The 25,893-nt window shown below is 47.5% G+C and overlaps 1 protein-coding gene and 1 long non-coding RNA gene across 4 annotated transcripts; one reads left to right on the top strand and one right to left on the bottom strand.

The window, feature by feature from the left end:
• Window positions 1-642: 642 nt before the first annotated feature.
• LOC123425631 (protein TIME FOR COFFEE-like) lies at window positions 643-7,561 on the bottom strand. 2 transcript variants are annotated; one of them, XM_045109328.1, is made up of 12 exons: window positions 6,843-7,561; window positions 6,582-6,730; window positions 6,161-6,488; window positions 5,658-6,069; window positions 5,486-5,537; window positions 5,200-5,289; window positions 4,769-5,030; window positions 4,611-4,683; window positions 4,433-4,517; window positions 3,908-4,345; window positions 1,195-3,802; window positions 643-1,105 (listed from the first exon to the last, which is right to left on the bottom strand). In XM_045109328.1, the coding sequence occupies exons 1-12, from the start codon at window positions 7,345-7,347 to the stop codon at window positions 1,098-1,100; spliced, it is 5,010 nt and encodes a 1,669-aa protein (XP_044965263.1). In that variant the 5' UTR covers window positions 7,348-7,561; the 3' UTR covers window positions 643-1,097. The 2 variants fall into 2 exon arrangements, with proteins under 2 accessions (XP_044965263.1, XP_044965264.1); XM_045109329.1 differs by having other exon boundaries at window positions 4,611-4,680.
• Window positions 7,562-7,733: 172 nt separating this feature from the next.
• LOC123425632 lies at window positions 7,734-16,681 on the top strand. Of its 2 annotated transcripts, XR_006621867.1 has the most exons (5): window positions 7,734-15,199; window positions 15,284-15,478; window positions 15,599-15,703; window positions 15,785-15,849; window positions 15,936-16,681. It is a non-coding gene; the product is annotated as an uncharacterized LOC123425632 (long non-coding RNA). The 2 variants fall into 2 exon arrangements; XR_006621866.1 differs by having other exon boundaries at window positions 15,599-15,849.
• Window positions 16,682-25,893: the final 9,212 nt, after the last annotated feature.

The following is a 25,893-nucleotide window of genomic DNA, read 5'->3' as shown; positions in this document are numbered from 1 at the left end:
CACGCAAGTTAACAAATGGCGGAGTGGCGTGACCGGAAAGAGCGGCACTTTCGGACGGGAGAGCATTCGGTGCGGAGTCCTCGTCACATAGGCCAGAATTCCTTTGTTTTCTAACCGTCTATTTCCATCAGTCATTCTCCTTTCTGACCACCAGATCAATATCCATGCCGCGGCATGTTCATCTCTTTCTCCTTCATCTTCTTCCTCCTCCGCCGCCGCCTCATACCCTGCCCCATCCGCCTGCCTCCAGCGCCGTTGCTGCCCACCACCCTAACCATCCCTCCCAAGCCCCTCACCACCTGTGAAAAATTGCGACGATCCAGAGAAACCGACTGATGCAACAAAAAAGATCAGGTACCTGAAATATTACAGCAAAACCATAAGAAGATTGTCTATCCATCATCAACCACTTGATTGATTCATTCCTTCTACAAGGCTAGCTAATTACAACGCACACCCAAAAGGCAAGTCATGGTCATTCTCATGCCATGCTATGCAGCCTCCCAATCATTGATCAATTACTACTAATACTACTACTTGAGAAAATATTTCCCTGTCTGCCCCAGTTGTTGTTTCTAAAACATGGAAAGAAGAAAGAAAGAAAGAAAGAAAAGAGGAAAAGCAAGAGAAGCAGCAGCAGCATCACAAAAGTTCCCCTTGTCCTGCATTCTAATTAAATCTTCTTCCTTCAGTCAAGACAACAACAAAAACGAACAAATCTAAAGAGACCAGAGCAGCAGTTGGAGGGGAGGGGAGAGAAGTTCAGAGAGAGAGACCAGCTAGCTTTTGACATCCTTGCATAAAACTGCTAAAAAAAAGGGGTTTCTATGCACCTCCAGCTTTCCACCATGGGAGGATAACCTACTACACACAAGCATCACTCCCATCAGCCGTTCTAGAGTTTCACTCGATTGCCAGCGCTCCTGCATGGATGGAATGGGTGCATCATCATCTTCTTCGACGACGCTCCGGCTCTCGCGGCTGCGCAGCCTCTTGTCGCGCAATCGCTTCTTCCACGCGCCAACCTTTCCACAGAATTAGCAGTTAGCTCGCCCAATCAGATTAGCAGCATTCCCATGCTCTGGCGTCTGGGTCCTTTACTTACCTGACAACACAACAGCTTATGTTAGTGGAAAGAACTCAGTGATACATGGAACAACGTCTGCAGGGGAAAGAAGGATATAGGTCCATTACCAGCAGCAGGCTTCTGATCACTGGTAGGCTTTACTGGCATCGGCATTGAAAAGGTCAATTGTGCCCCTGACATGTGAGAGTGAGGCGAACCACTCGCAGATTGCCCCGCTGTGGCAAGGTGCATAAAACCACCAGCAGCTGGATGAAGATTGGCCTTCATGTTACTGCCAGCTGCCTTCCCTGCATCAGCTGGAATCGCAGCTGTGGACATTGACATGGAACCAAGAGAGAGCATAGCAGACGAACCAGATACAGCATTCTGCTGTTGCTGCTGCTGCGTCTTGTCAGTCGAGCGCTTTTGGTAGAGGCCAGCACCAGCTCCAGCATTTACATGCTGAGGCGGACCTTGTGGTGGTGCGAACGCATTGGAGATGAAGAAGTGGCCTTGCGAGAATGGCTGCTGTTGCTTCAATGAGGGTCCATGCGACTGCTGCTTACCGCCAGAGTGAGCCATGTTTGGCTGCTGACCAAGGATAGATGGCATAGGCATACTGCTGTAGTGATTTGTGGAGGCTGACTTGGATCCAGAAGTCGAAGGAGAGTTCTTGGCTGCATGTTGTTGAGGCGATGACAATTGGACAACTGGCTGGCCACCCTTCGCACTTCCAGATGCAGGTGGGCTACCACCAGTACTTTTGGAGACTGAATTAGATGGCGAACCAGAAGCAACAGGAGCATTTGAAGATCGAGATAGGTCCCCTCCTCCTCCAGTAGAAAGATTAGTAAGGGAGTGCCCAATCTTCGACGAACTCATGCTTTGTGACTGGTGATTTGGGGTGGAGAGAGCCTGCAGAGCTTTTGCTTGTTGTTGATGGAGACCACTGTTCTTCATCATAATCAAATTAGAAGGTGAGGATGCAGCAGGGACAGAGGCAGCTGAAGGTGGAGCTGACACTCTCATCGACGATGCCTTCAATTGAGGTGATTGACCAGGAACTCCGCCTTGAGAAGTGCTTGACGGATACATTAAATTCTGAAAGTTCGTTGCATTCAAACGGTCAGAGTATCCACTTGCATTGCTAGGTGCAGCAGACCTGGGGCGAGAGTTCAGATGATTTTGAAACAATTGCTGCTGCTGCTGTTTCTGAAGGTGTAACATATTTTGCTGGTGCTGCTGTTGTTGCTGCTGCTGCTGATGCTGCTGCTGCTGTTGATGCTGCTGCTGTTGTTGCTGCTGCTGATGCTGCTGCTGGAGTTGCTGCTGCTGCTGCTGTTGTTGCTGCTGCTGGAATTGTTGCTGCATCTGCTGGTGATGGTGTTGCTGCAGCTGCAGCTGAATTTGCTGCTGCTGGTGGTGTTGCTGCTGGGAGATGGTTGGTGCAGATGGGGCTGCAGCTGACGTAGCTGCTCCAGTAGAAGCACTTGAAGATTTGCTGCTGCCTAACCCAAAGGCATTGGAAGATTCCGCACCAATAAGGCTCAAAGTGCGGACTGAGGGCTCATTAGCACTGCTACCAAGGAAAGGGTGCATAAAAGATTTGTTTTCTGGCTTTGAGAAGGAAAGAGAATGTTGCTGCGAATCACTCGGGTATTTTGCAGATGCAGATTTCTTTCTCTCATTATCTCCAGCACTTGGCGTTGAAGACGAATCCCCAGCCACAGATTTAGCTTCTGCGGCATTTTGATGCTGGGCCTTGTGCTGTGCAGCTTGAACAGACTGGGCTGCAGCAAAATTGAGCTGAGGGTAACCATGCCGGCCTGCTTCTTGATGGCTCTGGAACAGCGCATGGTTCTGTGCCAATGAAGAGAAGTCAAGACCACTTGGAGCAGAACCAGGAGCACCAAAGGGCATCACAAAAGGTTGAGATGAAGCAAGATCAATTCGAACCCCCTGGCCTCGACTGGTTGATGGCTGCTGGTGGTGATCATTCGATTTCTTCTCACTCTGATTGCCAGCGGCTGGCATCAACGCAAAATTCGGAAGATGCATTGGAATAGCAAAATTATGTTCATACCCACCCTTTTGATGGTGTGCAGACTTGTCATCACTTGACTGGCCATCTTGGAGAGTCTTGTCTGTATCCTGTCGATGAGCGAGGCCAGGCAGTAGAACAGGACGCTGGTTGCCACTCGAATAGCTCTGGGAACTGTTGGCAGCGGCTGCCGCAGCTGCGGCAGCAGCAGCATTAGCATTTGGTGCATATCCCAGCAACCCTTGTGATTGTTGTGGCTGATGCTTCTGAGAGGAACCAGACAAGCTTGGCATTGGGTTTTTCTGATGATTTTGTTGCTGCGTAACTTGCTGCTGTGATGGGTGCAACATGTGGGGAGAGTAGACATGCCCGTTGAAAAACGGTACACCTGCGCCTTGTGGTGCCATGCCTCGATATGATGGAGGTCCTCCAGCATGAGCAGCGGCGACCTGTAACGGGTAGCCGTTCTGTAAGATAGCCAAGAACTGGGCATCACCCGGCTGCAAGTTGGCAAAGCTCAAGTTCATGGCCGATGCACCAGGGTGTGCTGCTGAAGCATGGGCAGTGGCAGATGATGATGGCATGGCACTGCTGGCTCCAGAAGATTTTGTATCACCCATTCGATTGGCGGCAGCAGTTGCAGCTGCTACTGCTGCAGCATGTTGGTTGAATGGAAAGATGAATGTTGGCGGTTGCTGTAAAAAACAAGGGTGCACGGGAAATTATATAAGGAAAAAATACAAAAAAGAACCACAAGAAATACTAGCAATGAATAGCATAAATATCCACAACAAGCATACCATCAAGTTTGGTGGCATGGGAGAAGAGGACTGCTGCGCTTCATGAGCTGGAGGTTGCTTCCTTTGGTTTGATTCAGCAACAGTAGCACTGCTGGATGCCCCTTTATCCTTGGAGAGGCTCCCCTGGAAAGGAGAAGACACCATTGAAGGAGTCTTAGTTTCTTGCAGCGGGGCTTGTGCCCGGACAGGGTAGCCCCCCTGCATTGGGTTCGCGAGAAGGGAGGCAGCCTCTGCAGGTGGAACAACCCCCATGTTGAATGGCCCTCTAGGACCAAAGAATGGTGCAGATCTTGATGCGGCGGCAGCTGCTGCTGCAGCCGCTGCTGGGGGCCAGAAGTTCATCTTTGTAAGTCGCTGGTGGTATTGGATCTGCTGTGCAATGTAACAATGTGTAGCGCAGCGCTTCGGTCGTTCTGGCAGAGGAGGCAATGCAGGATGCTGCAATGTAAAAAACCTTCAGACTTGGCAAAGAAATTCACTCTAAACATACAGAACCACACCATAGCTCAAGTGAGAAAAACGAACCTGTAATCCAGCCGAAGTCCCTGGCTTGATGTCCATAGGATGATGAAGGCCAGGAGCTGATAATCCAGGAACAGGGGCAATGTAACTGCCAAGATAAGAGACAAGAGGTTTCAGACCACAAATCCTTCAGGGAGGAAGAGTGCCGTGTGAAACGTCAAACATCAGTGAGAAAACTCACCTAAAAGGTGGGAAATTCCCCATCCAGCCCCCGACGGTCATTGGCATAGGCGGTGAAGCAGCAGGTAGAGCTGCTAGATGAGGAAAAACCCAAATCAACAAAGAATCACCTTTTACAAAATCAGTGAGAAATGGAGAAGAAGCAAGCAAAATTCTTACGTGATTTCTCATGCTTGACCTCGGACTTTGAGGGCTTGTGCTGCTGCTGCTGTTGCTGCGTCGGCGGCAATGGCGGCTGCCTTCGCTCAGATGGCGACTTCTCGTCGCCTTGGCTGGGCTTCTCCAAATCCAGCTGCAGCGTGAGCTTCTTTGGAGCAAGCTCCTCCGCCGGAATCCTCTGCGCCTTGTCGTCCTCCAGATTGATCTCTAGGCCTCTCCGGGACCTCTCGTCATCTTTCTTTTCAGAATTTCCTCTCCCAGCCTAAAATCGGAGCAAAAGATGAGCAGCAAAAGGATAGATCAGGATCGAACACACAATGCTCCAGGCTGAGGAGATCAATCTGCAGAATTGGGGAAATTGAAGCATGCTCCAGGCTGAGGAGATCAATCTGCAGAATTGGGGAAATTGAAGCATGCAGGCAGGCACCTACCACGTCCATCTCAGAATCCAATCCCTTCTTATCCGCATCAGGGTCGGAAGAGCCATCTCTATCAGGAGATAGCTTCCCAGGAGGGGGAGCCTGGAACAAGCACAGAGGCAGAGAGAAAAAAGGTGAGATAAAAAAAAAGGCTGAAAAGAAAACAAAAAAGGCAATCAACAGTTGCGGCAAAAAATTGTCGTTTTCAATCTTTGCCCAACAAATTCCGCAAGACCAATTCAACCACACACGCACACACACACACACACACACACACACACGAGAAGCATATACCCACCATGAGATCAATGCAAAACTTTTCTTGACGAGCGCCATCAGATGCCAGCTCACTGATAAAAAAATAAAACAATTCACACGAAATTGTGAATATACTAATCAGATCGGCACAATCCAAAGGCAATAATGGCTATCACAACACCAATAATAATAAAAAAATCCAAATGGCCCACCTCTTTGTCGCCGTGATGGCCTCCCCATTCCTGGCCTCAGAGCCGACCGGCGCAGCAGCAGCCTCGCCGTCGGGCTTGACTGGTGGCGCCGGCGGCTCGGCCCGGCTCTCGGGCCCGTGATCCCGTCGATCTGATTCGCTGGCCCGGAGCTCTGGATCTCTTCCTCTGTGGTCCTCCCTCTTCTCTGGCTGCTCCCGGGTAGCCTCCTGCTGCGCGCCAGCCGTGGCGGAGGCAGCGGCGGTGGTGCTGGCGCCACTTTCGGCCACAGCCGACACCGACGGCTTCGCATCTGATCTTGGCACCGGAAGCACTTCCTGCCTTGAGGGCGGCTCTGCCGTGTCCGGCTTTGCTGGGCTCGGCGGGCGGTTCTCGTTGTCGTACTTGACCAGCCGTGGCCGCTTCCTCTTTGGGGCTGGGAAAAGCAGTGAGGAAGTTTATTAGACCCACAAAACCAAAATTAGCAACAAAAAATCGTTACAAGATTAAAATTGACGAGCTGCTACCTGTAGTGGTGAGAGAGGCTGAATCTGCCGGCCGGACGCCAGATGACGACGGAGCCGGCGAAGAGTTCCCAGACTTGGCCTCCGGCGCGTCCTTTGGCTCCGGCTTGTGATTCATGTTCTCCTGCTTGGGAGGGCAGGGGAACTGCCGCGTCAGGCCAAATAGCACCTCGGCGACCTCGATCTCCTCCTGGATGAAGGACGGCGACTTGGAAATCTTTGGTTGTGATGGCTGAGGCGGCGCTGCCGAAGGAGCTGAGGCCGGCGACGGCCGCTGCTTCGGTGCAGGTCCAGAACCGCCGCCGCTGCTCCCACCGCCACCAATCGTTTTCTGTGAGACATCGGAGAGGGAGAGAAATCAGTAAGTGCTAGAGTTAAGGAATCATGAGGGGAGATGGATTCTGTCGGCCTGAAAAAAACGCACCAGCTTTTTCCTAACAGGGGCGGTGGTCGATGTGGAAGCCGGCGAGATCGGCCGTGAAGGACGCTGGATCTGCGAGGCTTCTACAGCGCCGGCGCCGCCGGTTCCACCGCCGGGGCCTGTCCACTCGTGCGAAGACCTCTTGGTGGAAGCTGCGGAAAACACGAGGAACAACGGTGAGATTAGGGAAGAAGAGGAGATAAGAAACAGGAAGAAGCGGCAACAAGGGCGGAAAATTGCGTGCTTTGTGGTTGTGGTGCGTACCTGAGCGCGCCTTCCTGGGGACTGGAACACCGATCATTTCGTCGGCGGCCTTCCATACTATGGGGCTCTTCGGATTGGAGCCCCCCTTCCGGTGCATCTGCTGCTGGCCGTGGTGGTGGTGGTTGTTGTAACCGCCGCCGCCGCCGCTGCTGCTGCTGCTGTGGTGGTGGCCGGCGCCGCTCGGCTGAGGCGGGGACGGCGGAGGCGCCGTGCTGGGCGAGCGGCGCTGCACCGGCGGGTACCTGGGCGCGGAGGCCGGTCCGAGGTCCTCGTCGGCGTCGTCATCGTCGTCGCCGAGGCTGTCGTCGGATGTGTCGTCGCCGTCGTCGCGGCCGTTGCCGTTGAGCATGAGGCGATCCCCCCGCCTCCTGTCGGACCGAGGCGAGTCCCTCGGCCCCGCGCCGCCGGAGACGCCGCCGCCGTTGCTCCTGAGCCGCCGCCGCGGCGGAGGCGCCCCGCCGGACATGGACACGGCGGCCCTCCTGCCTTCCCGGATCCGCTCCATGTCAGATCTGAGGCATGCGCCTCCGATCTCCCTCCCTCCTAGTCGCCGCCGGCGTCCCGGCAGACCGCCGCCGCGCAGATCCGCGCACCAACCGCCTCAACAAATCCCCACGGGCAGAGCGAGAGAGCCCGCCCTCCTTCTCCTTCCCCTCGTGCTCACAAGTATCTCTCCTCTCTCTCTCTCTCTCTCTGTATCGGTGGTGGTGCTGCTCCTCCTAGAGAGTGCTCTCCTCTCTTCTCTCCCTCGGCTGGAATGGCTGCTGCTTCTCTGGTGTGGCCTCCTCCCCTCCCCTTGTGGCTCGCTTTCTAGGCCTCATCCTCTTTTTGTCGCTGCCCATCCCCGCATCCGACGGCCAGGATCCGCCCGACGCATCCGACGGCCCCGACCCCCGCGCGCCTGCCACCGTGGCCGCCCCCACCGCCTACCACCCAACACGCGATAAAATCTCGTGGACGCTTCCTTACGCCACAAGCATGGCCCGATGACCGACACGTGGCGGGGCAGCCGAGCGGGGTGAAACCCACCGGCAACGGGAGGTGGGTGGTTGATGGATGGCGGCACGCCCGTTTGTTCGCTTCCCTAACAAATCTTTTTATCCTCTTGTAAAAACTCAACACTCCACGCAAAATAAAGCAAGAATAATACAATACGAGTACATAAAGATGAAATGGCGCTACGCCATCGGCTTTGGCACGGGACCACCGCGCGCGGGGTCCGCGTGGACGGATGGGCCGCCTGATCTGGACAGTGCGGTGCGGTTTAACCGGGCTGACGTGGCGCCTGCGCGCACCGGTTGGTTGCTACGGGTGGGTTAAAAGGGCACGAGGAAAGTCTCCAGGCAGCAGCAGCGGCAGTGGAGGCGGGCGGGGCCCACGCGCGGGCCCGGGCATCTCCCGTCTCATCCGCTTTTCTTTCCTTTTTCTTTTTCTCTTTCCTAACGTTCTGCTCGTGGGCTCCGACGTGGCGGAGGGGGTGACGTCGGCGGGGCCCGCCGGCCACCAACCTTCACCGCACCACTGGCCTACTTCTACTCTGATGAATTATTAGTAAGATATTCCTTGAAAACACCCAGTAGTTTAATATCATTACCACGGAGGAGATCCGGAAGATGTCATTGTATACGCGGATTGGCGCGGTTTTACTTACACTAACTTTGGAGCATTGAAGGCCGGTAAATTTAAATTTAAATGTTTTCGCTGTGGTGTGGTGTGGTGCGGTGCGGGGCGTCGTGTTCTGGATCCAGACGCCACCGGCATCGGGTGCATATATGCATGGCGACGTACTGCTGCTCGCTTTAAATTGCAAGTTTTTTAAACGAGCCACGTGCGCCTTCTTTCCAGCATTGTACACCCAAATTGAATTTTGAAAAGAAATAAAGAGTAATTCAAGGCATATTTTCAGTAGGTGGCTATCAATGAAAATATGCCTGCGAATCACTTTTTTTTTTTAAAAAACTCAATTTGGGTGTATTTTTGGAAAACAAAGTTAGAGGATCGATTTTGTTTTTTTATCATGACTTTACAAATATGATTTCATGATGAAATTTTGAATGCACAACAAGTATTTCCAAAATATATCATTTCTTTAAATTTATTATTTTATTTTGAACATTTGTGCCTAGTTATAGAAACTCCGCGTCCGTTGTAGGCTTCTTTTTGCTTATGTCACTGAGTGTATGTAGAAGGTACATGTGGTGTTTAATTTGACGTGGTTAGCAAGGACACAAGATTTTGATTCATGAAAAGGGAAAGGACATATGGATAGTAAACTTTGAATGCAATGGACAACAACAAGCACACGCTTCCTCAAAGAAGGGCATCAAGAACATTTTTCCTTGGCATCTCGATTAACTCAATAAAACGTGGGTGTTCCCTCCTCCTCCCCTCCCTCGCACATCGACAAACACACACGACATGCACATGTGTGCCCTTTTTGTGTGTTTGTGTGCGTTGTTGCTCACCCCGCATGCCCATAGTTTGGGAAGACCATGTGTCCTTGAAGCTTCGCCCGTTGGCCAACTTCACACCTATGCTTATTGCATTTGTGAGATTTGAAATAACTGCTATGAGTGATTTTTGGAAAGGACGATGGGAGAGGGTTAGATCCGGCAAATTTGCTGAAATAGCACTATGTGCCCTTCGTTAGTCGGGGACGGGAAGCGAGACTCTCGACTTCCTTTTGAGATCAGAGGGAGCATGCCAAAGTGATAATGAACGGCCATGACCGTGCCTTCCATTCATGGTGATTGGTCAAAACTTTATATAATCTCCAAAGAAGGAGTTCCAAGAAATACACAAAGAGGTGTATTCTAGTTGTTGCCAAATTAGCAACTGCGAATGGCGGTCTCCGAGTAGAGATTATCATATCAAATACAAGATTATTAATTCTAAACGCTCCTCCTAATGTGTGCATGTACTCTCATCGCTCTTGAAAAAGTGCACCAATTTCTAAATTGTGAATTGAGAAAAATGTGTGCGCGTGGGGGGGTGTTGTCCCCCCTAGGTGTGTGTGCATGCCCTTATGCATCTTGTTTCCCACGCATGCGTCGTCACTTAGCTCGTGTGGCCGCGTTCGGAAAGCCAATCCACGTGCCCATGATGCTTCACCCATTGGTCGCATTAGAAGCTATCTATGTCGCATGCATGAGGTTTGGAATAACCGCTACATGTGATTTGCGAAGAGAGTTATGTTTGGAGGGAAATACCAAAATAGCAATAGTGTGCCCTTCCTTGGTGGAAGATAAGAAGCAAGACTCGTGACTTTCTTTGGAGATCAGAGGGAGTATAACAAAGTGATAGTGAATGGCCATGACTTTGCCTTATCATTCATGATGATTGATCAACGATTTATAAAATGTCCAAAGAGCGGTTCTGAGAAAACATGGAGGGGTGTATTCGGGGTGTTGAGAATTTAGCAACTCCCAAATGTGGTTTACATGCAATGATTTATCTTATCTAACACGATATTAATTAATTCTACACACTCCTCCGGATGAGTGCATTTATTCCCACCACTATTGAAAAACACATCAATTTTCTCAATTTTGAATGGAGAAAAGCGTGTGCGTGTGGTAGGTGCTTTTGCTCAAAATCATTCCTATAAGTGTGCGTGTGCATGCGCATGTGTATCTCGTTTCATGTGCATGCACTATCGCTTAGCCCATGTGCCCATGCTCGAGAAGCCAATCCACATGCCCTTGATCCTTCACCCATTGTCCATAATAGAAGCTATGTATGTGGCATGCACGAGATTTGGAGTAACCGCTACACGAAATTAGTGGAGAGGGATAGGTTCTGAGGGAAAAGACCAAAATAGCAAAGTGTGGCCTTCCTTACTGGCAAATAGAAGCAAGACTCATGACTTCCTTCACAGGTTGGCGGGAGTATAACAAAGTAACAATGAAAGAACATGTCATGGTTTTGTCACGACGAAAATCCTCGTGATAGGACTAAGTCTAGGAGCTATCACAACTAGGTGGTTGCTTGGATGGGGTTGATCGGGAATGAGAGACAAGAGTTTACCCAGGTTCGGCCCCTCCGATGGAGGTAAAAACCTGTGTCCTCCTTTTTGTCTTTATTGATGATGATCTCGATTACAAGGGTTCGAAATCTCTAACCTAACTCTCGAGGATTTCTAACTTGTCATTTCTACCTCAGGGGTCCCCTTTATTTATAGGTTGAGGCCCTAAGATCACAATAGAGTCTGGGTCGTACTGCAACCCGTGACTTAGTCTAATTCCTACTCATCTTCTCATCCAAGTAGGGAAAGCTTCTTATGTCTTCCGCAACGAGTCAGCCCACCAGGTGATTGCGTAACCCGACCTTCAAGACGAGCCCCCCCTTGGGCCTCATGTCTCATGTAGGTCTTGTTATTTGGTTGGATTTGGAAGGTCGGGTCATGCCGTGGGCGGGTTACGCCATGGGGTATATCCCCAACATTAGCCCCCATTTTAATTTGGATTCATCCATGTTAAACTCCAACTTGAAAAATGAAAAAGAGCCTTCATAGATGAAGTTAAGCTTTGATCCTTTTACCCTTAAGCCGATATTTCTCCTTGCTGATGACGTGTCCGAGTTGATAATATGTCGGTTTATTTCTTCTGTCCAACACTTAGCTTCTTTTTTATCTCCTTCGCCACCATATCATCATAATGACTGTTGACATGGACGGGTCATGATGACGAATCTTGTTTTTGAACAGTAGTCAAATCTAGGCAGATGCGAAAATCAAGGCGACACAGCCGCCGCTAATTGCTTTAATCCATTATTTTTGCTGCGCCGCTTCGGTTTCAAACCTTCCCTTATAAATAGACCGTACGGGGTCATTTCTTGATTTTTCTCCCGTCTTATTCCTCTCGCCAATTTCTAAATTGTGAATTGAGAAAAAATGTGTGCGCGTGGGGGGGTGTTGTCCCCCCTAGGTGTGTGTGCATGCCCTTATGCATCTTGTTTCCCATGCATGCGTCGTCACTTAGCTCGTGTGGCCGTGTTGGGAAAGCCAATCCACGTGTCCATGATGCTTCACACATTGGCCGCATTAGAAGCTATCTATGTGGCATGCATGAGGTTTGGAATAACCGCTACATGTGATTTGCGAAGAGAGTTATGTTTGCAGCGAAATGCCAAAATAGCTATAGTGTGCCCTTCCTTGGTGGAAGATCGGAAGCAAGACTCGTGACTTTCTTTGGAGATCAGAGGGAGTATAACAAAGTGATAGTGAATGGCCATGACTTTGCCTTGTCATTCATGATGATTGATCAAAGATTTATAAAATGTCCAAAGAGCGGTTCTGAGAAGACATGGAGGGGTGCATTCGGGGTGTTGAGAATTTAGCAACTCCCAAATGTGGTTTACATGCAATGGTTTATCCTATCTAACACGGTATTAATTAATTCTACACACTCCTTTGCATGAGTGCATTTACTCCCACCACTATTGAAAAAACACATCAATTTTCTCAATTTTGATCGGAGAAAAGCGTGTGTGTGTGTGGTAGGTGCTTTTGCTCAAAAGTATTCCTATAAGTGTGCGTGTGCATGCGCATGTGTATCTCGTTTCATGTGCATGCATTATCGCTTAGCCCATGTGCCCACGCTCGAGAAGCCAATCCACATGCCCTTGATCCTTCACCCATTGTCCATAATAGAAGCTATGTATGTGGCATGCATGAGATTTGGAATAACCGCTACGCGAAATTAGTGGATAGGGATAGGTTCTGAGGGAAAAGACCAAAATAGCAAAGTGTGGCCTTCCTTACTGGCAAATAGAAGCAAGACTCGTGACTTCCTTCACAGGTTGGCGGGAGTATAACAAAGTAACAATGAAATAACATGTCATGGTTTTGTCACGACGGATGTCCTCGTGATAGGACTAAGTCTAGGATCCATCACAACTAGGTGGTTGTTTGGATGGGGTTGATCGGGAATGAGAGACAAGAGTTTACCCAGGTTCGGCCCCTCCGATGGAGGTAAAAACATGTGTCCTGCTTTTGGTTTTTATTGATGATGATCTCGATTACAAGGGTTCGAAATCTCTAACCTAACTCTCGAGGATTTCTAACTTGTCATTTCAACCTCAGGGCCTCCCCTTTTTTATAGGTTGAGGCCCTAAGATCACAATAGAGTCTGGGTCGTACTGCAACCCATGACTTAGTCTAATTCCTACTCATCTTCTCATCCAAGTAGGGAAAGCTTCTTATGTCTTCCGCAATGAGTCAGCCCACCAGGTGATTGCGTAACCCGACCTTCAAGACGAGCCGCCCCTTGGGCCTCATGTCTCATGTAGGTCTTGTTCTTTGGTTGGATTTGGAAGGTCGGGTCATGCCGTGGACGGGTTACGCCATGGGGTATATCCCCAACATTAGCCCCAGTTTAATTTGGATTCATACATGTTAAACTCCATCCCAAAAAGTGAAAAAGAGCCTTCACAGATGAAGTTAAGCTTTGGTCCTTTTACCCTTAAGCCGGTATTTCTCCTTGCTGATGATGTGTCCGAGTTGATAATATGCCGGTTTATTTCTTCTGTCCAAAACTTAGCTTCTTTTTTATCTCCTTCGTCACCATATCATCCTAATGACTGTTGACATGGACGCGTCATGATGGCGAATCTTTTTTTGAACAGTAGTAAAATCTAGTCACATGCGGAAATCGAGGCGACACAGCCGCCGCTAATTGCTTTAATCCATTATTTTTGCGGTGCCGCTTCGGTTTCACCCCTTCCCTTATAAATAGACCGTACGGGGTCATTTCTTGCTTTTTCTCCCGTCTTCTTCCTCTCGCCGCCTTAGTCTTCTTGAGCATCATCAGAGTTCAAGCCCGAGAATACATCTAGTCATGCTGGCATTGTCGATAGCGCGTCCACATCGCGTGCGGTCTTCTCCAGGAATGCATCTCTACAAGCCATTCTTGTTCCTAGATCCCGTAAGTAGAACTTCTTCCATTAGGTTTTTTCGTCGGAGTTCATCGTAGTTATTTGTAGTTCTTGTGAACCGCAATATCAATAGATCCAAAACTCCCGGTTCCATCTAGCGTATGTAGTTTTGATATTAGTCTCCTCCTTATTTTGCAAAATGTTAGGTCTAGAACGCCTTATTAGATCTTGTGTACACATCACCTTCGATACCTCCGCTGGTCCTAGAACATTTTCATTCCTTTTTCCGTAATTTATCTGATCCAGTCATCCTGTTGCTTTGGTAGAAAGTGGTTTTTGCACGTAAATTGCGCATAGTCCCATGGATCTCGTATTTCACCATTTAGCCGGCTTAGCTCATACTTCTTCATTTTGCCGCCTTAACTCATACTACACCATTGAACCAAGTTAACTTGTTAGTCTCCTCATTAGCTTGTGGGTTTGCTTTCCGGATTATCCGGTTGTCCATTGCCCCCCACCATATATCGGCTTACTTTCAATTTACTGGCTTGTTTTCTATTTTCTCCTTATAGAGTTTTCTGCAACAATTTCAATGGCCCCCAAGACGAGTAAATATTGTGGCTCGGTCCGGTCCAGAGTGTGAGTGCTTACTGTGCAGGACCTCGTAGGCCAAGGGAGTTTGCCCGCTCAAGATGAACTTGACTGGTGAGTCCCTGAAGAAGAAGCTACTCCATAGCCCGGACACGGGGAAGTTGTCGTTTTTTGTGATCATATGATCACGGGTTTTCGGTTGCCCAGGTCAAAATTCTTCATAGATATACTCCATTTCTTCCACCTTAGGCCCCAAGATATTGGCCCCAATTCCATGACTAATATCTCCTAGTTTCAAGTTCTTTGTGAGGTGTATATCCAAATCGAACCTACCATGACTCTCTTTAGGCGGTTCTTCTATAGCAACCACCAAACTGAGATGAAGAATGGTCTGAGTGTAGAGCTTGGTGGGATTTTGATTCACAAAAGAAAGAACAATGTTTTTCCTGAATCAAAGTTGGCGAGTCATCCTAAAGGTTGGAAATCCACTTGGTTTACTGTAAGGATACTTCTCCAGAAGGTCAGAATCCTTTGCCGGGTTATAGACCTGACTAGATTAGCGCCACGTGCAAATTTCCACGTTGGCCAGGTGAGGAAGAGGAGAAACTGTTGGCACCCACACTCTTAAGGCTGAAAACTTTAACTGCTCATCGTCTTATCGGGAATTGATCTGATCCGGTGTTGGATAAGCTAGATGATTCATCCCCTTAGTTTAAGGGGTGAATTGATGTGCAATTATACTAGCGAGTCAAGGGACGCCCAACGCTTTAGAGAGGTGGATTTTTTCCAAAAATGAAATCAACAAAGCCACCAAGAAAATGTTTGGCGACTCAAAAGAGAAGTGGAGTGTGACCGGCTTAGCTCCATTCTGCGGGACCAACCCGGTTCCACGTGTAAGTATTTTTTTGAACTTGTCTACTTCATCATAATTTTTTCACCATTGCTCTTATGTTTCTCGCTTGTGTTATTTACTGTAGGCAAATTCCGATTTTCGAAGAGTTAGGGCCAGGACCCTTATTCCTCCTCCTCCTGGTCAAGCGGATGACCTGACACGTGAAGCCACCTTGGGTGGAGAGTCTGAGGTAGAACTTGACTCGCCTGGTCGTGTCTTTGTTGAACTTGCTAATGATTCTTCTCCCAAGGGCAATACTAGTCAAGCCGACGATGTTGAGGTAATTTAAATCTCCTCCAACTATTCAGAAACGTATGTTATGAAGCAGATAAGGCAAGCCGTAAAAAAAGTTTAGTTTTCACACCCAACTGCTTATTTAGATCCGCACTTTCTTTTGAAGCAAACTCAGCACGCCGCTCAGTCGAAGCGCAAGACCCGGAGTAGCTCCGGGGAACTGTCTCTCGGCTTACCTCTCGAGTTGATCGTCCACAGACAACGTTTTGAGGTGCCGCATAGCCCAAGTGCTTCTCATCCTCAAGCTAGCCTTTTTAAACAACCTCTTAGTCCATCTAATTCACTTTATCAGGAGTCGCCACCTTCCTCTAGCGACTCAAGAGCAACACAGTTTCTGGCTTTCACCATCAATCGTGGGTAAGCTTTATATTTAAGTCGGTTTCATTGACTATGTTATCACTTGTTATTTCTTTGACTTAATAAACTATTTTTATGACTTGTAGAGCCAAAGCTTTTGCCCGAAAAAAGGTGGGCGAGTCTTCTTCTGCTGATGGGGATCACAACATTCAAATTCCTCCGACAGTTGAAGTGGCGACCCAAGTTGAGCCGTCTATCTAGAATGAGCCGGAATTAGGCATTAAACCACCTCGTGATGTGGAGATGACCCATGCTCAAGAAACAGTTATCACACAGACAACTGCTTATAATCAAGGCGCATCCAATGAGCCGAACATTCAACCTCCTAGCCATCCTCATCCTTCAATCCCTATGCCCCATGTGGATAATGTTGCTCCATCAGCCGCCATAGACAACATAGAAATGGCTATTTTGGGAGAAGCCTTTCAAGCCCCTCGCACTTCGTCTGTTTTAGCGAAGATTGTGACCAAGGATGATCCCGCGAATTTGGAGAAGGGAAAGGCCAAGCTGGAGCTTCCACGGCTTGATGAGCTTGATACCAATGGGTTATACCAGCAACATGTGACCCGATTGTATGAGATCCGGGACATTGAAATGAACTTGGTCAACACCTTGAGAACTAAATATGAGGTTAACTTTTTAACTTGTACCCTTTATAATGTATCTTGTAGCCCCCAAGGGCCAACTTAGGGTGTGTTCGGACTCCCTTCGCTCCGCGACTCCGCGCTAGAGTGGAGTGGCATCCAGTGATAATTTGGAGAGCTACTAAAACATCGCTCGGTGTGCTCCGCTCCGTGGAGGGCTGTCGAACAGGCGCTTAGTACAATAGGTAGTAAACTGGGTCTTGTAATAATTCTTAAGAACCAGTCGTAGCCCCCAAGGACCGGGTTATTTATGATAATAATGAGCCGATATTCTTTTTATTTCTTGAAGTTAAAAATGACAATCATAGCCCCCAAGGTCTGACTTATCTTCTTGAGATAGCCGGGTCTTTTTGACAATAAAAATCGCCAATTGTAGCCCCCAAGGGCTGGCTCATCTTGTTGATACAGTCGTCTCTTTCTGTCACTTAACCACATGTCACCTCTAAACTGCAAAACCGGATCGGTAGTCCCCAAGGGCCGGATTATCCATTTGAGATAGCCGGTTCTTGCTATAATTTAGAAAGAAACGACTTGTATTAGCCCCCAAGTGCCATGTAGAATGCATGCATCTGCCTGGGACTTAGATGAATTTTGTGTGTTGTAGCCCTCAAGGGTTGGGTCATCTACTCGCGACGGCTCGGGGCTTTGTAAACTTTATTATCATACTAATGATTTTTGCAGGTGTTGTTGAATGAGGCTGGGTTTGTGTTAGCCGACTTGAGTAGACAACTCAAGAAGTAAAAGAGGCTGAAAACTGATGTGGAACATGTGGCGGCTAGCCTCCAGGTTTCTCTAATGCAGGCTCATACTCATTTGGAGTAGGCGAAAGCCAAGTTTGATGTGGAAAGGGTCGACTTATTAGCGCGAACAGAAGAAGCTGAACAAAAACTTGGTCCAGTCACTGCCGAGTTGAGCAAGCTAAAGAAACATATTGGTGAAATGACTCTTGCCATCTTTGGTGTGATTCTTGATCTTTCTGCTCTTGTTTTTGGAGCCATCAACTATTGTTGGATCATTTTTTTATTGTTATGCAGGGCGAAAAAGCCACAATCTCTTGCAGGAGCCAATAGTGAAGCTCAAAACAACATTCACATATGTGGAGCAACTATTCATAGGAGCCGTTTATGCCATCATGGTAGTAAAAAATCTTGAGCAGCCTCCTAAAAGAATCAAAGACATGTTCAATCATCTATCAACAATACCACAATGGGTTGAAGAATTTAGAACATCGACAACTCGTCTTGGAGCAAATATGGCGCTTGCTCACGCAAAGGCCTATTTGCCTAAATTGACGACTTAGAATTTTCAAATGAGTATTTTGTCAATTGTGTGAAGGAGACCCGCCCAGTGTCAACTGTGATTGCAAACGAGCTAGATGTAATGCAGTATCAACCCGCCTATTCAATGGAGAACACGCGTATTGACCAGCCAAAAGACAAACCCTTCGAGCTAGTGTCGCCTCGTCATAAGCATCCTGTTGTCCCTGGCGTTTGTTCATTTGTTATCTCATCTGAAGATACATATTTTGAGGATCTGACCACAATCTAGTGGGTTCAAAGGGACCTCCAGATCCAACAGGATGAGCCGGCTCAAGTGGGTCAAGAAGACACCAGCGCAGCCGATCAATGCAAGGCAACTAACGCGGAAGACTTAGAAGTCGACCAGAAGTAGTAATTCTCAGTGCTGAAAAAACTTTGATATTTTGTGTCTTATGAGTTAAGCTTGTAATATGAGTAGTAGAACTTTGATTTGTCTGTCGCGCCATCGTGCGCGTAGTACTCTGTTGACCTTGTTTCTGTTGTGGCAGATTATCAACATGTTTGCTTTGCATCACACTTCTTAAGCCATCTTTTTCATGTGTATGATGAACCATCGGGATAAGATCATGTTTGGATATGATGAATTCCCTAGTATTTTTACCAAGGAAAATAGTTGTTCATCATGTGATCTAGTATAATAACCATGCGGTCTTTGGATAACCCGGTATTTAATAATATAGAATTTGTACCTGCAATTAAGTATACACATAAAAATATATTATAACATAAGTTATAAGCCGGCTTTGTAAGCTCGATTTTTAAGACTGGCTTTCAAGGCTCAAGTGTTGCTTCAATGAAGCTGGCGTGATAGCCCATGGTTTATCCTCGCTCTGTATAAGCCGGCTCTCATATGACTTAAGCCGGTGTTTTAATATGTATAAGTTCAGGGTCCATATGGATTGACTTATCAGAGTACACCGGGTCACCTTTTCAGAGTAGCATCTTGCAAATAGGTAGGTTTAACCAAGATTGTGGTGGCTTATAGCCGGGTCAAGTGGGATATTAAAGGCTAACTCGTTGAGTCAGGAGCCCCCAAGTGACTTATGTTCAAAAAAGGGATCATGCACAATTTTTTAGATGAAACGAGAGAGACCCCGAGTTTTGAGGGCGCCAGTTTTTTTATATTGAACACGAAGGTATATACATAGCTATGCACAATTATTTGGAGTTAGTGACTCTAAGTAAAATACGGACGAAGGTGAGCAATATTCCAGGGCATGTTGGTCTCCTCTTTAGAGGTATGGAACTTCTGGTGTTCATGTATGTCAACGAGGTAATATGACCCATTGTTGAGATTTTTGCTGAGAACAAAAGGCCCTTCTCAAGGTGGTGAAAGCTTACACATGCATGTGTGGTATTGAATCAAACGGAGCACTAGGTTACCTTCCTGAAAAATCCTGCTGCAAACTCTACGCTCATGATAACTACATAGGCCTTGTTGATATATAGCAGATCTAGATGTTGCGAGATCACGTTCCTCTTCCAGTGCGTCCGAGGAATCCTGACGAGCTTGTTTATTACCAGCTTCGACATAAGCAGTGACCCTGGGGGAATCTGTTGTGGAACATAGTAATTTCAAAATTTTCCTACGTCACACAAGGATCTATCTATGGAGAAACCAGCAACGAGCAAAGGGGTAGAGCATCTTCATACCTTTGAAGATCGCTAAGCGGAAGCGTTGCTAGCTCGCTGTTGATGGAGTCGTACTCGCAGTGATTCATATTGCGGTGGATTCCGATCTATGCGTCGAATAACAGCGCCTCCGTGTTCAACACACGTGCAGCCCGGTGACGTCTCCAATGCCTTGATCCAGCAAAGAGGGAGGATAGGTTGAGGGAGAGATCCGGCAGCACGACGGCGTGGTGATGGTGGAGCTGCGTGGTACTCTGACAAGGCTTCGCCAAGCACTAGGGAGGACAAGGAGGAGGAGGAGTACGGATGCGCCGAGAGAGAGAGAGAGATTGTTGTATCAAACAGCCCCAAAACCCTCACTATATATAGGAGGAGAGGGAGGAGGGTGCGGCAGCCCTAGATGGGTGTGGGGCGGCGGCCAAGGTTGAGGCGCCCTAGGATGGGCCTTGAGGCCGAAGGTGGCCTCCCCACTCCTAGGGTTTGGCCCCCTCCACCCATTGTTGTGCCTTAGGCCTTTAGTGGTGGCGCACTAGCCCACCTAGGGGCTGGTTCCCATCCGCTTTTGGCCCATGTAGCAGCTTGGGACTGGTGGACCTTCCCGGTGGACCCCTGGAACCCTTCCTGTGGTCCCGGTGCATTACCGGTGATGCCCGAAACACTTCCGGCGGTCAAATCCTAACTTCCTATATATGAATGTTTACCTCCGGACCATTCTGGAACTCCTTGTGATATCCGGGATCTCATCCGGGACTCTGAACAACCTTCGGTAACCACATACACTATTCCCATATAACCCTAGCGTCATCAAACCTTAAGTGTGTAGGCCCTACGGGTTCGGGAACCATGCAGACATGACCGAGACACCTCTCCGGTCAATAACCAACAACGGGGCCTGGATATCCATGTTGGTTCCCACATGTTCCATGATGATCTCATCGGATGAACCACAATGTCGGGGATTCAATCAATCCCGTATGCAATTCCCTTTGTCTACCGGTATGATACTTGCCCGAGATTCAATCATCGGTATCCCTATACCTTGTTCAATCTCGTTGCCGGCAAGTCTCTTTACTCGTTCCGTAACACATCATCCCGTGGCTAACTCCTTAGTCAAACTGAGCTCATTATGATGATGGATTACCGAGTGGGCCCAGAGATACCTCTCCGTCACATGGAGTGACAAATCTCGGTCTCGATTCGTACAACCCAACAGACACTTTGAGACATACCTGTAGTGCACCTTTATAATCACCCAGTTACATTGTGATGTTTGATACACCCAAAGCACTCCTACGGTATCCGCGAGTTTCACAATCTCACTGTCTAAGGAAATGATACTTGACATTAGAAAAACTTTAGTAGATGAACAATACAATCTAGTGTTATGCTTAGGATTGGGTCTTGTCCATCACATCATTCCCCAATGATGTGATCCCGTTATCGATGACATCCAATGTCCATGATCAGGAAACCATGATCATCTATTGATTAACGAGCTAGCCAACTAGAGTCTCACTAGGGACACATTGTGATCTATATATTCACACATGTATTATGGTTTCCGGTTAATAGAATTATAGTATGAATAATAGACAATTATCATGAACTAGGAAATATAATAATAACCGCTTTATTATTGCCTCTAGGGCATATTTCCAACAGTCTCCCACTTGCACTAGAGTCAATAATCTAGTTACGTTGTGATGAATCGAACACCCATAGAGTTGTGGTGCTGATCATGTTTCACTCGTGGAAGAGGTTTAGTCAACGGATTTGTGACATTCTGATCCGTATGTACTTTACAAATATCTATATCTCCATCCTGGATGTATCCATGAATGGAGTTTAAGCAGCGCTTGATGTGCTTGGTCTTCTTGTGAAACCTGGGCTCCTTTGCAATAGCAATAGCTCCAGTGTTGCCACAGAACAGAGTCATCGGGCACGACGCACTTGGAATCACTCCTAGGTCAGTGATGAACTTATTCATCCACACTCCTTCATGTGCTGCTTCCGAAGCAGCTATGTACTCCGCTTCACATGTAGATGCCGCCACGACACTTTGCTTGCAACTGCACCAGCTAACTGCCCCATTATTCAAAATGTAAACGTATCCGGTTTGTGACTTGGAGTCATCCGGATCTGTGTAGAAGCTAGCATCGATGTAACCCTTTACGACGAGCTCTTCGGCACCTCCATAAACGAGAAACATATCTTTAGTTCTTTTCAGGTACTTAAGGATGTTCTTGACCGTTGTCTAGTGATCCACTCCTGGATCACTTTGGTACCTCCCTAGCAAACTTATGGCAAGGTTCACATCAGGTCTGGTACACAACAAGGCATACATAATAGAGCCTATGGCTGAAGCATAGGGGACGGTACTCATCTTTTCTCTATCTTCTGCCGTGGTCGGGCGTTGAGTCGTACTCAACCTCACACCTTGTAATACAGGCAAGAACCCCTTCTTTGCCTTATCCATATTGAACTTCTTCAATATCTTGTCAAGGTATGTGCTTTGTGAAAGGCCTATGAGGCGTCTTGATCTATCTCTATAGATCCTGATGCCTAATATGTAAGCAGCTTCTCCAAGGTCCTTCATTGAAAAACTCTTATTAAAATAGGCCTTTATGCTTTCCAATAGTTCTATATCATTTCCCATCAACAATATGTCATCCACATATAATATGAAAAATGCTACAGAGCTCCCACTCACTTTCTTGTAAATACAGGCTTCTCCATAAGTCTCTACAAACCCAAATGCTTTGATCACCTCATCAAAGCTAATGTTCCAACTCCGAGATGCTTGCACGAGCCCATAGATGGAGCGCTGGAGCTTGCATACCTTGTTAGCATTGCTAGGATCGACAAAACCTTCCGGCTGTATCATATACAATTCTTCCTTAAGAATGTCATTCAGGAATGCCGTTTTGACGTCCATTTGCCAGATTTCATAATCATAAAATGCGGCAATTGCTAACATGATTCGGACCGACTTCAGCATCGCTATGGGTGATAAGGTCTCATCGTAGTCAATCCCTTGAACTTGTCGATAACCCTTAGCGACAAGTCGATCCTTATAGATGGTCACATTACCATCCGCGTCAGTCTTCTTCTTAAAGATCCATTTATTTGTTATGGCTCGCCGATCATCGGGCAAGTCCACCAAAGTCCATACTTTGTTCTCATACATGAATCCTATCTCGGATTTCATGGCCTCAAGCCATTTGTTGGAATCCGGGCCCGCCGTCGCTTCTTCATAGTTCGAAGGTTCACTGTTGTCCAACAACATGATTTCCATGAGAGGGTTGCCGTACCACTGTGGTGTAGAACGTACCCTTGTGGACCTTCGAGGTTCAATAGCAACCTGATCTAAAGTTTCATGATCATCATCATTAACTTCTTCTCTAGCCAGTGCAGGCGCCTCAGAAACATTTTCTTGCGTTGTGCTACTCTCCGGTTCGAGAGGAGGTACAATTACCTCATCAAGTTCTATTTTCCTCCCACTTAGTTCTTTCGAGAGAAACTCTTTCTCTAGAAAGGATCCGTTCTTGGCACCAAATATTTTGCCCTCCGATCTAAGATAGAAGGTATAACCAATAGTTTCCTTAGGGTATCATATAAAGACACATTTTTCTGCTTTGGGTTCGAGCTTCTCTGGTTGAAGTTTCTTCACATAAGCATTACATCCCCAAACTTTCAGAAACGACAGCTTAGGTTTCTTGCCAAACCGTAATTCATATGGTGTCGTCTCAACGGATTTAGGCGGTGCCCTATTTAAAGTGAATGCGGCAGTTTCCAATGCATATCCCCAAAATGATAGCGGTAAATCGGTAAGAGACATCATAGATCGCACCATATCCAATAAAGTATGATTACGACATTCAGACACACCGTTATGCTGCGGTGTGCCAGGCGGCGTGAGTTGTGAAACAATTCCACATTTCCTTAGGTGCGTGCCAAACTCGTGACTCAAATATTCTCCTCCATGATCAGATCATAGAAACTTTATTTTCTTGTCACGTTGATTCTCCACCTCACTCTAAAATTCCTTGAACCTTTCAAAGGTTTCAGACTCGTGCTTAATTAAGTAGACATACCAATATCTACTTAAATCATCAGTGAGGGTGAGAACATAACGATAGCCACCGTGAGCCTCAACACTCATTGGACCGCATACATCGGTATGTATTATTTCCAATAAGTTGTTTGATCGCTCCATTGTTCCGAAGAACGGAGTCTTGGTCATCTTGCCCATGAGGCACGGTTCGCATGTGTCAAATGATTCAAAATCAAGAGACTCCAAAAGTCCATCTGTATGGAGTTTCTTCATGCGCTTGACGCCGATATGACCAAGACGGCAGTGCCACAAGTATGTGGGACTATCATTATCAACCTTACATATTTGTGTACTCACAGTATGAATATGTGTAACATCACGTTCGAGATTCATCAGGAATAAACCATTGACTATCGGGGCATGACCATAAAACATACCACTCATATAAATAGAAAAACGTTATTCTCAGATTTAAATGAGTAGCCATCTTGCATCAAGCGAGATCCCGATACAATGTTCAAGCTCAAAGCTGGTACTAAATAACAATTATTAAGGTTTAAAACTAATCCTGAAGGTATATGTATAGGTAGCATGCCGACAGCGATCACATCGACCTTAGAACCATTCCCGACGTGCATCGTCACCTCGTCCTTTGCTAGCCTACGCTTGTTCCGCAGTTCCTGCTTAGAGTTGCAAATGTGAGCAACAACACCGGTATCAAATACCCAGGAGCTACTACGAGCGCTGGTAAGGTACACATCAATAACAAGTATATCACTAAGTACTTAGGGCAATTCCACTTCGAGTGACTGGTGTTGGAAATATGCCCTAGAGGCAATGATAAATAGTTATTATTATATTTCCTGTTTAAATATAATCATTTATTATCCATGCTATAATTGTATTGAATGAAAACATAGATACATGTGTGGATACATAGAGACTATGTGCAAAGTGTTGTTGCTCGATAACTCGATCACATCACTAGGAGAATCATGTGATGGACTATACCCAAACTATAAACGTAGCATATTGATCATGTCATTTTATTGCTATAGTTTTATGTGTGTCAAGTATATGTTCCTATTACCATGAGATCATATAACTCACAAGCACCGGAGGAATACCTTGTGTGCATCAAACATCACAACATAACTAGGTGACTACAAAGGTGCTCTACAGGTATCTCCGAAGGTCTCCGTTGAGTTAGTATAGATCAACACTGGGATTTGTCACTCCGTGTGACGGAGAGGTATCTCGGGGCCCACTCGGTAATACAACATCACACACAAGCCTTGCAAGAAATGTGACTAAGTGTAAGTCACGGGATCTTGTATTACGGAACGAGTAAAGAGACTTGCCGGTAACAAGATTGAAATAGGTATGCGGATACCGACGATCGATTCTCGGGCAAGTAACATACCTAAGGACAAAGGGAATGACATACGGGATTATATGAATCCTTGACACCGAGGTTCAACCGATAAGATCTTCGGAGAATATGTAGGATCCAATATGGGCATCCAGGTCCCGCTATTGGATATTGACCGAGGAGTGCCTCGGGGCATGTCTACACACTTCTCGAACCCGCAGGGTCTGCACACTTAAAGGTTCGGCAATGTTTTAGTATAGTTGAGTTATATGTGTGGTTACCGAATGTTGTTCGGAGTCCCGCAGGGTTTCCGGAATGGTCCAGAGACGAAGATTGATATATATGATGACTTCATTTGGTTACAAGATGGTTTTCGGGCATTATCGGGAATGTACCGGGAGTGACGAATGGGTTCTGGAAGTTCACCGGGAGGGGGGCAACCCACCTGGGGGAAGCCCAATGGCCCTAGGGGTGGCGCACCAGCCCTTAGTGGGCTGGTGGGACAGCCCAAGAGGGCCTATGCGCCAAGGAAAGAAAACCAAAGGAAAAGAAAAAAAGGTGGGAAGGAAGAGAAGGACTCCACTTTCCAATCCTAGTTGGAGTAGGATTGGAGTAGGACTCCTCCTCTCCCTTGGTCGGCGCACCCTTGAGGGCTTGGCCCTCAAGGCAAGCCTCCTCCCCCTCCCTCCTATATATAGTGGTGATTTAGGGCTGATTTGAGACAACTTTTGCGACGTTTTACCTCTAGGTCGTATTTCTGCAGAGCTCGGGTGGAGCCCTGCAGGAGTAGATCCTCACCACCATCGGAGCGCCGTCACGCTGTCGGAGAACTCATCTACTTCTCCGTCTTGCTTGATGGATCAAGAAGGCCGAGATCATCGTCGAGATGTACGTGTGCTGTATGTGGAGGTGCCGTCCATTCGGCACTAGATCAGATCGGATCGTGGGACGGATCACGGGACGGTTCGTAGGACGGTTTGCGGGGCGGATCGAGGGACGTGAGGACGTTCCACTACATCAAGC

The sequence above is a fragment of the Hordeum vulgare genome, chromosome 2H (assembly GCF_904849725.1).
Source record: "Hordeum vulgare subsp. vulgare chromosome 2H, MorexV3_pseudomolecules_assembly, whole genome shotgun sequence".
Lineage (NCBI taxonomy): Eukaryota > Viridiplantae > Streptophyta > Magnoliopsida > Poales > Poaceae > Hordeum > Hordeum vulgare.
This window is presented reverse-complemented; position numbering and strand designations above follow the sequence as displayed.

Coding starts and splice junctions, on each gene's coding strand:
- LOC123425631 (XM_045109328.1), bottom strand. CDS start 7,347: ATGGAGCGGATCCGGGAAGGCAGGAGGGCCGCCGTGTCCATGTCCGGC. Junction 5,538..5,657: donor GCCATCACGGCGACAAAGAG/GTGGGCCATTTG, acceptor TTTTTTTATCAG/TGAGCTGGCATCTGATGGCG. Junction 4,684..4,768: donor GGTCAAGCATGAGAAATCAC/GTAAGAATTTTG, acceptor TTCCTCATCTAG/CAGCTCTACCTGCTGCTTCA.